The sequence below is a fragment of the Anoplopoma fimbria genome, chromosome 12 (genome assembly GCF_027596085.1).
Source record: "Anoplopoma fimbria isolate UVic2021 breed Golden Eagle Sablefish chromosome 12, Afim_UVic_2022, whole genome shotgun sequence".
Lineage (NCBI taxonomy): Eukaryota > Metazoa > Chordata > Actinopteri > Perciformes > Anoplopomatidae > Anoplopoma > Anoplopoma fimbria.
This window is the reverse complement of record NC_072460.1, coordinates 5,029,376-5,044,690: the sequence shown is the minus strand read 5'-3', so window position 1 is coordinate 5,044,690 and position 15,315 is coordinate 5,029,376. Positions and strand designations below refer to the sequence as shown.

Below are 15,315 nucleotides of genomic sequence, written 5' to 3'. Positions count from 1 at the left end.
AGAAACTTTTTGTGGCACCGCCCCGTCAATCACACAGTCAGATACGCACATGTGTGGTCCCAGCAGAATTTTCCTTCAAGAGAGCAGCATGTTAAAAGTTGTTGTGTACTATAGAAAGATGAGTGTGATGATGTGTGTGTGTGTGTGTGTGTGTGTGTGTGTGTGTGTGTGTGTGTGTGTGTGTGTGTGTGTGTGTGTGTGTGTGTGTGTGTGTGTGTGTGTGTGTGTGTGTGCATGAAGGCATCCTTGTTGTGGTATGTGTGTCGTATTATACTTGTCTATTTGTGTATGTTCATGTGTTGTCTTGCACGCATGTGTTGGTTGGGGTTGGTGGCATTATGGCTGAGAGAAGGCTGTTGGTATAAAGGAAGCACCCCCCACCCCCCCATCACCACCCAAACACACATTCACACACTGCGCTAAGCAGCAAGCTACACAGGCACACACATACACACACACACACACACACACACACACACACACACACGCACACAGTAATTCTGAGAGTCAGCGGTCGGGGGGTCTCTGACGTCACAACCTGGCGTGCAGGTTGACGATGACGCCGTCTTCAGGCAGGTCTTTGACGGGCAGGTCGCTCACGTCTCCTCCTCCATGGTCGGTGCTCTCACAGCTACTTTGAGGCGACTCAGGAGGAGGCTGGTACAGGATGCTGGCCAACAGGAAAAAGATTGTCCCCGTAACCTACAAAAGAAAAGAGGACAATTGATCATAGTGAGGAGGGAAAGTTAAAAATCCAGATAAATGGTACACAGTAAATAATTCAGAAACCGGCCTACAGCAGACATGTTCGCTTGCGCATAGAACTCAGCAGTGACTAAGTCATTTTTTCATATCAACAAACTAGTTTAACAATTTAGGAAATACGCTTATTTATTTTCAATCTTCTTTCCATAAGAAGATCGATATCACCCTCATGTCCGTGCTTGAAGCCAGAGCCCTCGGGCAACTAACTTAGCAAAGAGTAAAGTAAAGAAATATACATACCGGCACCTCTAGGTTTATTTTGTGTGAAAGTGAACCCATTCAGTAGTGTAACACGTTGTGTACACAAACAAAAGTGTGTGAAAACCACAACTTTTGGTTCTCCAGGGAGGAACTGGCTCATGGCTATCAGTCACAGAGACATAGTTACAGAGCGTAACACTTTTAATCCTGTTAAACCGGAATTTAATATTTCTACAATTGTGTTTGCATACTGATTAAACAAATTGTAATGTGTTATTTGTAAAATGTTGAGATGTTGGCAGGGCCAAGCTATGCTTAACTAAGCTAATAACGTTTAAACATGCACATAACATATGTCCCTAAAGTTCTTAAGGCAGGGTGACTAAACCATGTTTAGTTTTTGCAGTGAAGCAGGGATATCTTACCTCACAAGCATACACTTTCAACAAAGAGATTGAATGTTAGACTACAGTACATGGCCTGTTACTGTGTGTATTAGTATTACCTTATAGATGATACCAGCTACTAGTGTGTACTGGCTCATGGCTGAGTTATGGTAGAGGTAGCAGGAGCCCTGCTCACCACACCTATCCTGCCACAGTAAGCAGGAGATGTCAATCACCGAGCCGAATGCTATGGGCCCTGGAATACCACCTGTGGGGAAACAGCAACACAGATTGGACAAGATCTTGACACATAAATCAAAGAAATGGTCGTGATTGAGAGGGGCAAAGAAAAAAATACAGTGGGCCTACCAAGTGTGCGCACCACAATCCACTGGATACCGAGTCCAAAGGATCTCTGGCTGTCTGGCACACACCTGCACAACACACGGTTGGTCAAAAGTCAAAGTCAAAGTCATGATGGATCTCAAACTTCATTACAATATTAGGTGATACTTTCTTCAGCTACATTGGCTGCATTTGTTTTATCTGCAGTTTGCCCCGACAATGCTATAGTGATTTATTCAGAGCGCCATCTAGTGGACTGCAGAGATACTGTCAAATGATTATATTCAGTTAAAAAATATATTTTGGGTGCTAATTATGCCCCTGGGCAAGGCAGCTATGTATTTTTCCAGCTGTGTAGGTGTAATAAAAAACACAAAACAACAAGTAGTTATATGCAACATCAGTCCCACTGATGTATAGTATACAATATTACAATGAATAGGAAGTATTGAGTTTGATGAACACACTCAACAGTGCCAGAATTTTACATTACAAGCATCTGTAATTGTTTTTCTTCTCATTTTCTTCTCAAGATTTCACAGTGGCCCCCCACCTGAGTGTGGCAGTGAGTGCTGGGATGCTACAGAGGAAGGTGAAGGAGATGACGATGAAGAGAAAGGAGAGGAAGGCTGGCATGTGGTGGCAGGAGCTGCCACACTTCCCCGTTAGAGCGAAGCCATCCTCGGCCGAGGACACATTACCCATCACACAGCTGCATCCAGAGTACACCTGAAAACACACACATTGTTCAATAGTTCATAATCTGAAAACACTAACCCGTATGAATCACTAGGGGCAATACAGCTGTTCAATCTTAGCTCCTGTATTAAGCCTATAATATTCTGTAAGCAGTTTAGGTGAGTAGGTTAAGTGTGTACATCATTACATTATGGAATGGTTAAGGCAATTATAATATTATATGTTAGAATCCTACTTGGATGCAAATAACCAAATATCTTGTTTTATATTATATCCTAAACATGATCTTAAAGACTTAAAAGGACAACCAGGTGCCTTAACAAGCTAAGTGTTTTTGATCTCATGAGTACTGCTGAAAAACATTAAAAATTATAAATATTAATTATACTATCCTATACATTGTAGGAGTAAGAAAATGCTTTTCTTTTTACAATAATGTATTTTTATTATTAAGAAAAATCTGTTGCTTTGTTTTATTTTTCATTGAAATGCCTCAGAGGAGCAAATGAGTGTCTCTGCTGCAGAATGTATCATTTTCAGTTTGTACACTGATAATGCAAATGAGTATAACTGCATTGAATTAATTTGAATGGACTGTTGCTTGTTAGCACCTTATGCTGGAACGTTAAAAACATAAAGGTGAGACTTCAGCATGAAGGGGAGGAATACTTTGAGGCAATGCTGTCAACTGTATTTACAGACTAACAGCTTTGTGCTCTCTAGGGCTGTCCTCAACCACATAAGTTGTTAGTGGACTAAGATTTTGCTGTCTAATTCATTAGTTGATTTAATGGACGGATCTGTGAAAACTGAGTTTCTCCATAAAGATCAAACAAAAGCACCACATTAAATCTTGTGTTTGCCAGGGATGTGCTCATAAGTTTCTTGGAAATAAGTCGTTCAGCATGAAAAAAAGCATATAAAAAACTATTAATCAACAAAATAAATTTAAGACCAAAACGACCAATTAGAGTTATGGGTTAGTGCCTAGGAGCAAAGTAAAATAAGTCTTATTTCCCTCTAGTGAGAGCCAAATAACAGGGTCAGTGTGCGTACTTTACCTGTTTGCCCGTGGACTGCTCGGTGTGGTTGACGGAGCTGCAGCCAGCGTGACAGGGGGAGTAATACATCACTCCGTCTGTGCCACACACCGGGTTGTACAGTTCTCTGACACAATTACAGCCTGCATTACAGCCCACTGTCAGGTTCTCCTCTAAAGAGGAGCTGCAGACACGAGGGAAGGAGAGACAGAGAAATGAGAGGGACAGAGAAAGGGAGGGAGGAGGGGAGGGAAAGGAAAGGGCAAAGAAGAAGGTTATTAGTCGCACCTCATACTTTGTGATAATAAGTACTTTCAGTCACTACTGTACAACTCATCATGATGGTAATACTTTGAAGTACATTAAGACATTACTTAAAAAGCCAGTTTGTTCTGATACAATGTTCAACGCTATACCTACGAGAAGTAATGCACTGTAATTCTTATATGTCCCACAAAATCAATTTGTTTGTCATCCATGTAATCATTAACCAGGAAGTATAGACCTTTTACAGTTTTTAAACGAGATGAAATACAAAAGTTTTGTCTCGCAGTTTGGCAACGGGAGACCAGCGGAGTGTGATAGCTTTTCAGGTTGTAAATGCAACCTAAACAAATCGACTTTCCAGATCTGTTAGCTACTAGTCAGTGGCTAGAATATATAAGCAAATAGTTACTGGCCATATATATATATATATATATATATATGGATTTGGTGGAGAAACCTAGTGCGTGAGAAATTACGAGCGTACAAGTCACTGGATGCAAAATTGACCCGTGTTCCTGGATATTCATAGGAGAACGCACAAAAAATAAGGGATGACTTTTCATAAGATATCATACCATACGTTGTATGAGGATGCGTTTAAAAAAGCGAATGAAAAAGCTGCACAAACTGCCTTGTATCTCAGTAAATATTGGTAAAAGACATCAAGGAGGAAAAAACATTAAGTAAATGCAAATGTTTTGTGCTTGCAATGGCTTAACCATGATATTTTGCCTCCAAGATTATGATCCAAACAATCCAAAAAGAATTCAAATGATTCATGTTTACTGCAGTGAAAAGTTTCTTTGTACAGCTAAGCACTTTCCATTAAGTTCTATTAAACTATTAGTTGTAAAGAAACTTCCTACACAGAGCACTTAGATTCAACAGCTAACCTGATTGTTGGGTTTAAAGGATTAACAACCAGAGTTATAGAGCTGGAAGAAGACATTTTCTTTGCAACTGTAAAATTGACTTTTATAAAAAGGTAAAATACCGTTTATGCTAATGCTCACATAACATCTGTTGGTGTAACATTAACATTACTCACAGACTGTTGGTAGGAATGACCGCTACCTCAATTTTCCCCCACTTATAAAAATAATTTTAGCTTATCTTTTCTGAAACAAAAGTCGAATGAAAAATATGCAACTAAAACTATTAAGCATTTAAATAAATCAACATTAGAAGCCAACATAAACACTGCCTACCTGTTTCTACTGCGCAGCTGGCTGGGCTTGTCATACAGGCCTTTGTACTGGTCCAGTTGCTGTTTCTCCATCAGACTGTACTGGTATGGTGCTGTGACACCGGCCATGGGCACGTTGGGGCAGTGGATGAGGAAGATGAAGATGGCGAGCAGACTGACCATTGCACACATCATGCAGAAACGGATGATGCCTCGACAGCGCAGGTTCAATCTCTTCACGATGTAGCCGCCCAGGAAGGTGCCACCACCGCCGGCTGGTACCACCATGTATCCTGGGAGGAGGGGGGGGGGACACACAGAATACATAGGCATGCAATCAGGCTGCAGTTCCACTCCAAGGCCCTTAAAGAACAACATAAAATGAAACAATGGTAGGAAATCTTGGAGTGGCCAGGTTCTGTGGTATCTGCTGTGAATATTCATGGCCTCCAAAGGATGAATCCTTGATGATCTTTCCTCCAGCACCAACATCAGGTCAAAATCTCTGCTTGTAGACATGACATTTCACATTGTTACATGTAAGTTGTTAGGAAATGTAATGAGTAGACGAATGCTGTGTAGAGTAGGAACTCTTTTCATTGTGGACACTGCATTGTCTTTTCATTAGCTCCAGACCTGTGGCGAAATTTCCACTTTGCACTGGAGATACTGTATTTCATGAAATATTGCCATGGTTTGGCCAGTAAGAGCTAAATGAATTGTTTAAGTGGAAATTTACTCCAGTTAAAACTCGAATAACTGGAGTTATTGGAAATGTTTGGATCACATGAGTCTGAAACATCACATGCATTCGCCAAGCTACTTCTAAAAATAACCGCTCTTTCCAAATCCTTCTGCTCGTGCTCCCCGTTGCGCTCAACTCACATGTTCTGGTTAAGCAACAAGCAGACTTATTTTGCCTAACAAACTTACCTATTTTAACCCAACCCACAAACTTGTACTAAGCCTAAGCTCAACCTATTGTTGTCTAAAGCTAACCAAGCGGGTTTGTTGCATAAGTAAACCTTAAAACTAAGTAAACCTACATTGGACGTTTTTTTCAAGAGACTGTATTCATCTAACTAGCAGAAACTGCCAGTTCCCTGTGAACACGGGAGTTTATTTTTGAAAAGACATATGCCTGTTAAGAATGGAAACTGACACGCCATCTCTGGAACATCCAAAACTGACACTAGAGCATCATAGTTTGAAGTGTAGGGCAACTGACCAAGCCTCAATATTTGACGAAGTGTTATAAATTCAGTGACAGTGCATGTTACATATGGCATTTCATAAGACACTTTTTCTCAACAGGAAAGAAAGTCATTAGTTTGCTCCTGCTATATTAGTATTAATATTAGTATTAGTATTTACTTGACCAAAAGATTCACAGTTGAATGATGTACTTAAATGATAAAATATTCCTATTTGTGGTGTAGTTAAATGATAAATGACAAAATATTCCTACTTCGAATGTCTAATTTTAAATATATTTCAGAGGAGGGCATGGGAAATATAAGGTCAATGAAAATAAAGTGTTAAATTATAGATATCTAATGTCTCCAACAACTCCAAAGAAAAAATTCTGCCCGTCTGTCTTGGCATTTTTTTTATTTCTTACTGGGATGAGATGGCTTTAAAACACATTTTAATCAACTATTTGGCTTTGTTCTGGACTTTGCATCATGTCTTGTATGATTCACTCACTCACCGAACCATGTGGCAGCCTCTGATGCACTGAGACTGAACTGTGACTCCAAGAACTTAGGACCAAAGGTGGACATGCCAGCGATGAGGGTGGCCTCTGTAGCCCCAGCCAAGCACAGGAACAGGAAGGGGGGATTCTTCAAGAGGAGCAGCACCGACCTGGAGGGAGAAAGACAGAACAAAGGATAAGTGTGCGCAACTAACTGAATTAACTTAAGCTCTCCTTTTTAATTAAATCTAATCTCACCAGCCTGGAGAGATTCCTAATACAGATGAACACTGTACTACATCCAAAGACGTATCGTCATGTTACATAACATGATCATCGCCTTACTGTGTCCACGTAATCCCCAGTGCTACAGCGGTGACATGCTGTGGGTGGCTGAGCTCATAGTAAACACAGTTGTGAACTGAAAAGAGGCAGGGCTGTCACTCATCTGTGAAAGTCTGTAACAACACACCGACACAATGTAGTCATGATAGCTAATATATGGACACTTTCAGAAATAAAGCAACTTGTAGGAATCCGGTTACTACTAGACGGTTACAAACACTTTTTAGAGTATTCGCCACACATCCGCATCCTCATTATCATCATCATCTGGCAGCTCAGGCTAGCTAACATAACACATGGAATTCCTGTGAGATATGGCAGCCACTAGCATTGTTGATAACTTTTTGTGTGAGATAGAAAAATGACTCCGGATTTGACATGGTCATAGTCAGGGTCATCCTGATAGAATGACATTGAATACGACAGTAAATCTCTGAAGGAAATCATTGGTCAAATTTAAGTTTTAAAATTGGTACATTTTAAATTCAACACTATCATTTGAGCCGTGACTGACTAGGTGACGTATTTTATGGATATTCTATATTGTATTCAAAAATATCAGTAAAGAACAACTGATAAACTGTACACTTTATCTAAATAGTGAATGCAATAACTGCAGGAAGTTTGTTTAAAACAAGCGATTTGGATTGCTTGCGATTATTCCCTGTGAATATTTCATCAGTGATAGTTTCCTGTTATTTTAGGAACTTTCGATACAAGACTGTCTGTATTATATAGTCTTTGTTATTATATTTTATTATACTGAATAGCCTTCTATTTGATAAATTGAGTGATTATTCCCCCTAGTGCTTGCCCATTGTTCCCGTAGCTCTTTGATCGTTTGGATGCTGTGTGGATGAATGAAGTGAAGTTTTTTGCAAACCCAAGTGGGGGGTCTAAGATAACATCCTTCTAAGAATATTGAACATTCTCCATGTTAACCCCTGCTCCCTTTCCCTCCCTACCCTCCACTACATGACTCATTCCGCACAACTTCTCCGGTTTTCTTTTTTACTAAAATGTTCTGTTTGTTTGTTTTGTTTGCTCCTTTGTGTTCTTTTTTGTTTTGTTTGTCTTGCCCTATGTAAAGCATCTTTTGAGTACCTAGAAAAGTACATTATAAAGTATTATTATTATTATTATTTATGTATTTCTTTTGCGATTTAGTGCAAAAAACAACAACGCCTCCTCATGTTGATGCTCGTAGTCCTTCTGATGATGTCCTGATGGTGTCACGTCTCTCTTCACGATGTCACCTGTCCTGTAATCCCGATAAAGATATCTGCAAACAGAATCTGTAGGCAACGGGACAAGATTTTGGTGTCGGAAGCAGTCTGCTTTCCGTCTGTGATCTATGTAGACCAATCACGTTTCAGCAGCATTTGGTTGAATATAGGTAAACACACGTTGTGGAGAGCACAAGAGGCGTGGCACATTGCCGAAATTTAATCTGGGGACCCGCCTGCTATTGTCTGACCATTATTTTATTGGTTGAAAATTTGCTTTTAAACTGGCGACTTGTGGCGAAATTAATACAAAGTAATAAACCTTGTCTCTCAACTCTAACTACAGTCCCGCATCTCAAGTTCCACTTGTCCCCAGAGGCTCATCTCACAAAGTCAATGTGCTTCGAGATTGTCTGTACTGTATCCAAAACAATTTCTCTACTGTCCTTTTCAGTAAGTGCACTACCTTGGCATGTCTTTGACTGATTTGCCGAACTGAGGGTCCGAGGCTGTGGTGTGGCTTCCGTCTTTGAGCTGGTGGGCCTCAGACACCCGCATGGCCACGTACTCCTGAGAGCCTGCAGGAAGAGGCAGAGCAAATGAGACTGTTAGGGAGATTTGCCAATCCCATACCAATTACTACCCCAAGCCAAAATAAATATAAAAAACCTATATGAATGAATGCTCCTTTGCTTCTTTACTTCTCTCCTATTGCATGAAAAAAAGAGTGTGTGTGTGTGTGTGTGTGTGTGTGTGTGTGTGTGTGTGTGTGTGTGTGTGTGTGTGTGTGTGTGTGTGTGTGTGTGTGTGTGTGTGTGTGTGTGTGTGTGTGTGTGTGTGTGTGTGTGTGCAGTGGACAGGAGTGGTACCTGGTAGCTGTCGTGGGTAGCCCAGGATGGGGAATGCTACGAGCAAAGCTGCTGCTCCTCCTGCCAGGAAGCCGATCCACCAAGCCCCGACCCACAGAGGGTTCTCTGGAGTCATCTCTGTGCTGTGAAAACACAGACACACACACAGATTGTGTGAATGACTTGACATTCACTTATATCGACCTTTGAATGCTAGTCCACTTAGGGAGGGTTAATATGACCAAAATCTTTCTGACAAATGGAAAGTACAAAGTCTTTTATCATTTGATTGTGAACTTAGGGCAAAATAAACCTAAAAGTTTCAAGGGGAAATTATATTGGACAAAATAAAACAATATTTCCAGCTATACACTGACTATGTTAACATGCATCAAGTCTGCTCTATTATATATTGTTCTATATCTACTCTATTCATTCTTGGGTGTTCTAGCCTATTGTAATTCATTCTGCCATCCACAGCAGACTCACGTGAGATGGATCTCGGTGTACATGTTGAGGAAGTATCCCCCCAGCAGGTAGCCTGCTGCTGGACCCACAATGGCCGCTGTGTAGAAGATCCCTGGGGAGAGAGAGAGAGACCTCAGACCATGGGTGTGTCCGTACTGTGACTGTTTACTTCCTGTTTCCTGTTTCCTACAGGTTAAAAGGGCCCCATTGTTCTTTATTTGGCTCTGTGTCCCCAAAGTTAATGTTTCATGAGGTAAAAAAAAAAGACAGCTTGATGTCCAGACTGTTTGTGTTTGTGTTTTATTGGCGACATAATATTGAATACTATAGACCGATAAGTTGGATGTGACAGGTATAGAGGGAGAGTGTGTGTTCGGTTATTTTTTACGAAATACGCAGTTTCATCTGTATCTAATTCTCAGTGATAGAGGTAACATCAGTACTGTGATTGTCTTCTGGATGGCTACTCCTAATTGGAATCATTATATATTGTCATTAGAGCGAAGCATAATAGCTTTATTTGATCCTAGAGGGAAAGTATCACAGCTTTTGTGCCCATTTAACTAATTCACAACACTTTGAATGAACAATAAAAAGGGAAAAAAAGGGAAAAGTGTGATGCAAACAGTGTTGTCATAGTTTGATTACAGGTCTACGTGTCAACTTGTACTTTGTGACAGATGTGTTTGCATTTGCATGCTCAAACAAATATCTACATCCACATCCATGCAAACAACAGACATCTGCAATGGACATGCAATCATTCCGAAAAGAGATGCAGGTGGGAATTTTTCCAAGTCCTGCTTGATATGTGTTCTCATTATGCTATGCAATTGAAGCACATTCAAAACAATTAACAATCAAAGGCAGCAGTCGTTGCACTCCATAGTCCAGCTGCAAATATTAGCTGAGATTGCCTAAACTGTCAACTGGTAAAATTAGCCAGGTTATTAGAATGCATTGATTTTTAAGGTACAGGGTTTCTTTATTTATAATTTTACAAGACAGGGTTTTATGCTTTAGTTGTGGTCCCTTTATGCTATTCACAACAACAGTCACAGTCAACTCAGGACACATCGCTGAAGTCCTGAAACTTCCCACTATCAGAATCTACTTCACTCAAGAATGTTTATCTGAAGGCGCAAAATGAATACAGGAAAAATCACTTCATTCATTCTCTATAGGGGTACATTTTACCTGATGTTATAGGTATAAATGGGCTTTTTTATTTTTTTTTATCTGACCTTTTTAAAAACAATTCGAAATAATTGGGGCCGCTACATAACACACTTTTAGGAAAAGTCACCGACTGATGGACTTGGATATTTAATTGAAACAAAGTTACATACAATTGAAAAACAGGCGCTGGTAAATTTTACTAGTTGGCATTTCTCTCTCTCTCTCTTCTCTTTCTTCTCTGTACCAAACACTTTCACATACATTTAAGATAATACACATTTGGGATTTTGGCTTGAAAATTATTTGAAAATGACATTCATCTGAATAATAACTATGGTCTATACAAATGAATTGGTCAGTCACATTTTGAGACGGAATGAAACGAACAAAGAACTGAGCACACATACATGCACACAAAACTTGCAAAGACAAAATTGACCAATTGGGAAGAGATGATAATTATTTCAGTAAAATCATTAAAATGATGCTGTACCAATTATATTACTCACCAATATAAACAGGCGCATAGCTGGACTTGACGTTCTCATCCAGGTATGTGACCCCTAAGGTGTAGAGAGGAGTAGCACCCACGCCGTGTAGGAACTGGCCCAGCATGAACACAAAACGATAGCTGGACAATCCTCCACCCTCCTTGCCCTGGCACGGGCTGGTACTGTTGCCAGAGCACATAACAGTTCGTTCGGTCAGACTGACCTGGTAAGGAGGTGTTGTGAAGTGGGGCAAGGCAAACACCAGAGAACCAATTGCCATGATCAGCACCCCCCAGCCCAGCCAGCGGGGCTTGTGTCCCGTGCCGCCGAAGTAGCTGACGAAAGCCAGGCAGACGCAGGCGGCGATGTCGTAGGAGCTGGCGATGAGGCCGGCCTGGTAGCTGCGCAGGTCGAAGCGCCTCTCGATGGACGTGACCACCGTGTTAATGAAGCCGTTGATTATCATCCCCTGGAGGAAAGAGGCCACACAAAGGAAGAACAGCACCCAACGAGGGGTGTTGAAAGCTTGGATGGCCTTGGGCGTCAGGGCCCCCAACCGCATAGCTGATCCGAGTCAGTGGAGATCAGCTTCAACGCCATTGGAGTCCCCGCATGGGGTCGTGTTTCCGCCCCGTACAGCTGCCCCGGGAGCGTGGAAGCCACGGTGAATATGTGGGGCTGAGCGGGGCCATCATCTCCGGGGCTGCCAGGGCTTCTGGGGCCTGAGCCTTGTGGGCTGCCTGTCTGGGAGTCCTGGGGGCTGGGGGTGTCTACAGAGGGCCCTACACTGAGAGGGCAGTCCTGAAGGTCCAGGAGCTCCTGCTTGGAGCTGAAGGAGGCGTCGGCATTAAGCAGGACGGGCATCTCCCCTCTGAGGGGAACTATTCTGGGTCCTTATGGCACAGAAGGAGGATCAACGTTGGAGGTCTTTGTACTATGGAGGTAGAGTGCTATGTTTTAAATGGAGGAACAAATAAATGTGAATCAGCTGAGGCTCGAGGTGAATGCTTTGTGGTTCGGGATCTCTGTCAGGCCCTGAGATGATCTATTCTTGGCTTGTATCGCGTGCTCCATGTGTCCACAGTGCTCTCCAGGTGCTCTTGTTTACGGATCTGTACAAGGTTGTGCAGATTGTAAAGACTTCATACTGACGTTGAGTAATGGCATACTATGGAGAGATAGAGAGAGAGATTTGATAAGTGAACCAACCGATTTTAATAAGACACTAAGGCTTTTAATGTTTACATAAATGGAGGACCCAGCTGAGAAAATACATCACCTAGTAAAAAAAGAGTCTCCCGCACCTATTTTTTTCCCCTTAAGAACAATGTTATCCTCAGACCAAGATAACAGTATAACAGTGTGATGTATGTCATTGTGTTATTGGTTGCTGCCTAATATGTTTTCTTTCTTATTTTTGCCACATATGGAGGGCAGACACACAAACAAACACTGACATGGGAATGAAATCATCCCTGGTGCCTCCTGTAGACAACGACACAATGCAGCAGAGTGAGTGGAATCTATTCTAACAAAGTCTACAAAGAAATGATGATCAGAAGTGACACACACAACACACACAAACACACACACACACACACACACACACACACACACACACACACACACACACACACACACACACACACACACACACACACACACACACACGCATAAACAACCTATAAAACCTCAAAAAACTGATACTGGTAATGAACCATAAAATGCACTCTCTGCTCCAGCAAGCGGGAATACAGATCACAGCTTTCATTAACACCAACATTAAAAAAAACAATGTGCAGATGTAGCTGTTGTATAACAAAATTTCATTTGACTATGAGGTGCAGCTTGAGACATAATATCCACATTGCTACTTAAACCAAACTTTTATAATAACACATTTTTTTCAATGCATTTTTGACTCATCATTGCAGATTAAAGCAGGAACGCTATCCAAGTAAAGCTTATTCATTTAACCCAGGAGTCTGGTTGATGCTGGTTAATTTAAACAAGGTAGCTGACAAGGCAGCTACTTGCACTTTGTCTATAATTAGAGCATTCATTTACTGGATGTGTCAATGTTTGCCTCACATAACCTGACCTTTACATTCCAATAGAGTTACCTACTGTGCATGATGACCTCGAAGAATTTCAGTCACTTAAAGGAGAAGTATAAAAAAGGAACTGACTCAGTTCCTCGTTAAATGAATCACAAGTAAACATGTTTGTGACAACAAACACTAAAATAAAGCTTTACAGCATGTGATGGGACAGGTTTCCAAATATTTCATGTTCAAACAAATAAGAAATAATTCAAACTCTGTGACAGTCTAAAAACTCTTAAAACAAACATTACTCTATTTAACTTTTTCTGTTTCTGACACATAGCAACTTTTCTGGATACAAACAATTTAATTAATTACATACAGCACACATATTTACAGTCAGCATTTATGTTTTAGAAATAAGATTATATTAATTGGCAACCCCTTTTTATAAAAATTCTAATTCATCATAAACACAAAGCTCTAAATATATAGCAATGTATCAGGTTATAAATATGCTCTATTTAGCTTCCTACCTCCATTCCAGCATGGGACGATCTACATCACTGGTGACATGAAATAAAACAATAAGAGAGAGACGGAGTGGAAGAGACAGGGCAACATAAAGATGAGTAGAAGAGTCAGAGAGTCGTAACCATGCGAGGTCCTAAGCCTGTCTCTCAAAGCCTCTTATAGTCCAGTGCTGAGGCAGCACATCAGTACAATCATCCCCCCCCACACACCCACACACACACACACACACACACACACACACAAACACACCACCACCCACCCGCCTCCACCTGAGAGATCACTGCGCACTAATACTTGTATATGAAAGCAACAACATCCAAATATGTTTCGTATTAATAAATATTGATTATATATAAAAATAAATATGTGTGTCCAGCTGATTTTTTGTGAAGATATTCATTAAAATATAAATCCCCCAAAAACATTTGTGAATCCTTCTTTGTGCAATCATTAACATTGAGACTGTTATGTTCTCATATGTTTCTGCTTCCTGGGTGGCCAAAAATCTATTAATCCTGATTTAATAAACAGACTACCACACCTCGTAAGACCTTGTTTATTACTGACAACATATGCTCATGTGCACATACAACACGTAACTAACTCGTCATATAAGGACGCTTGGTCAGTGGCCCCTTAGTGTCACTTTTTAATGCACTGGGTACTCCTATACTTTTAGCCTGCACCATTAATAAATGTGCATGGCAGTTTAGTAGATTTCAACACATATTTAACTTGGTTAGGATTAAAATCATGTTTCGGGTTAAATACGGCTGATCCTGGGACAGGAACAGCGGCCTCCTGGGTGAATGTCCTGTGTTTGTTTGACCCATCCATCCACCCCAACCTCCTGCCTACTCGGACTTTGTCGCTCTTTATACTTTGTCGCTCTTTATACTTTGTCACTCTTTATATTTTGTCGCTCTTAATACTTTGTCGCTCTTTATATTTTGTCGCTCTTTATACTTTGTCGCTCTTTATATTTTGTCGCTCTTTATACTTTGTCGCTCTTTATACTTTGTCGCTCTTTATACTTTGTCACTCTTTGTCGCTCTTTATATATATTTTGTCGCTCTTTATACTTTGTCGCTCTTTATATTTTGTCGCTCTTAATACTTTGTCGCTCTTTATATTTTGTCGCTCTTTATACTTTGTCACTTACTTTGTCGCTCTTTATACTTTGTCGCTCTTTATATTTTGTCGCTCTTTATATTTTGTCGCTCTTAATACTTTGTCGCTTTTTTTATATTTTGTCGCTCTTTAAACTTTGTCGCTCTTAATACTTTGTCGCTCTTTATATTTTGTCGCTCTTTATATTTTGTCGCTCTTTATACTTTGTCACTCTTTATACTTTGTCGCTCTTTATATTTTCTTGCTCTTACTTTGTCACTCTTTATACTTTGTCGCTCTTTATATTTTGTTGCTCTTAATACTTTGTCGCTTTTTTTATATTTTGTCTTTTAATACTTTGTCGCTTTATACTTTGTCGCTCTTTAAACTTTGTCGCTCTTTAATACTTTGTCGCTCTTTATGCTTTGTCGCTCTTTATACTTTGTCGCTCTTCATACTTACTCACCTCACTTCCTCCTTCACT

The 15,315-nt window shown here is 40.5% G+C and overlaps 1 protein-coding gene across 1 annotated transcript; it reads right to left on the bottom strand.

Annotated features, from left to right (window-relative positions):
• Window positions 1-204: 204 nt before the first annotated feature.
• On the bottom strand, window positions 205-13,855 carry slco4a1 (solute carrier organic anion transporter family, member 4A1). The gene is given in 13 exon segments (XM_054609160.1): window positions 205-702; window positions 1,472-1,620; window positions 1,722-1,786; window positions 2,251-2,426; window positions 3,458-3,620; window positions 4,912-5,182; window positions 6,601-6,755; window positions 8,623-8,734; window positions 9,026-9,147; window positions 9,494-9,584; window positions 11,161-11,691; window positions 11,694-12,310; window positions 13,724-13,855. Coding segments are annotated over 12 exon segments (2,319 nt in total). The 5' UTR covers window positions 12,007-12,310; window positions 13,724-13,855; the 3' UTR covers window positions 205-531.
• Window positions 13,856-15,315: the final 1,460 nt, after the last annotated feature.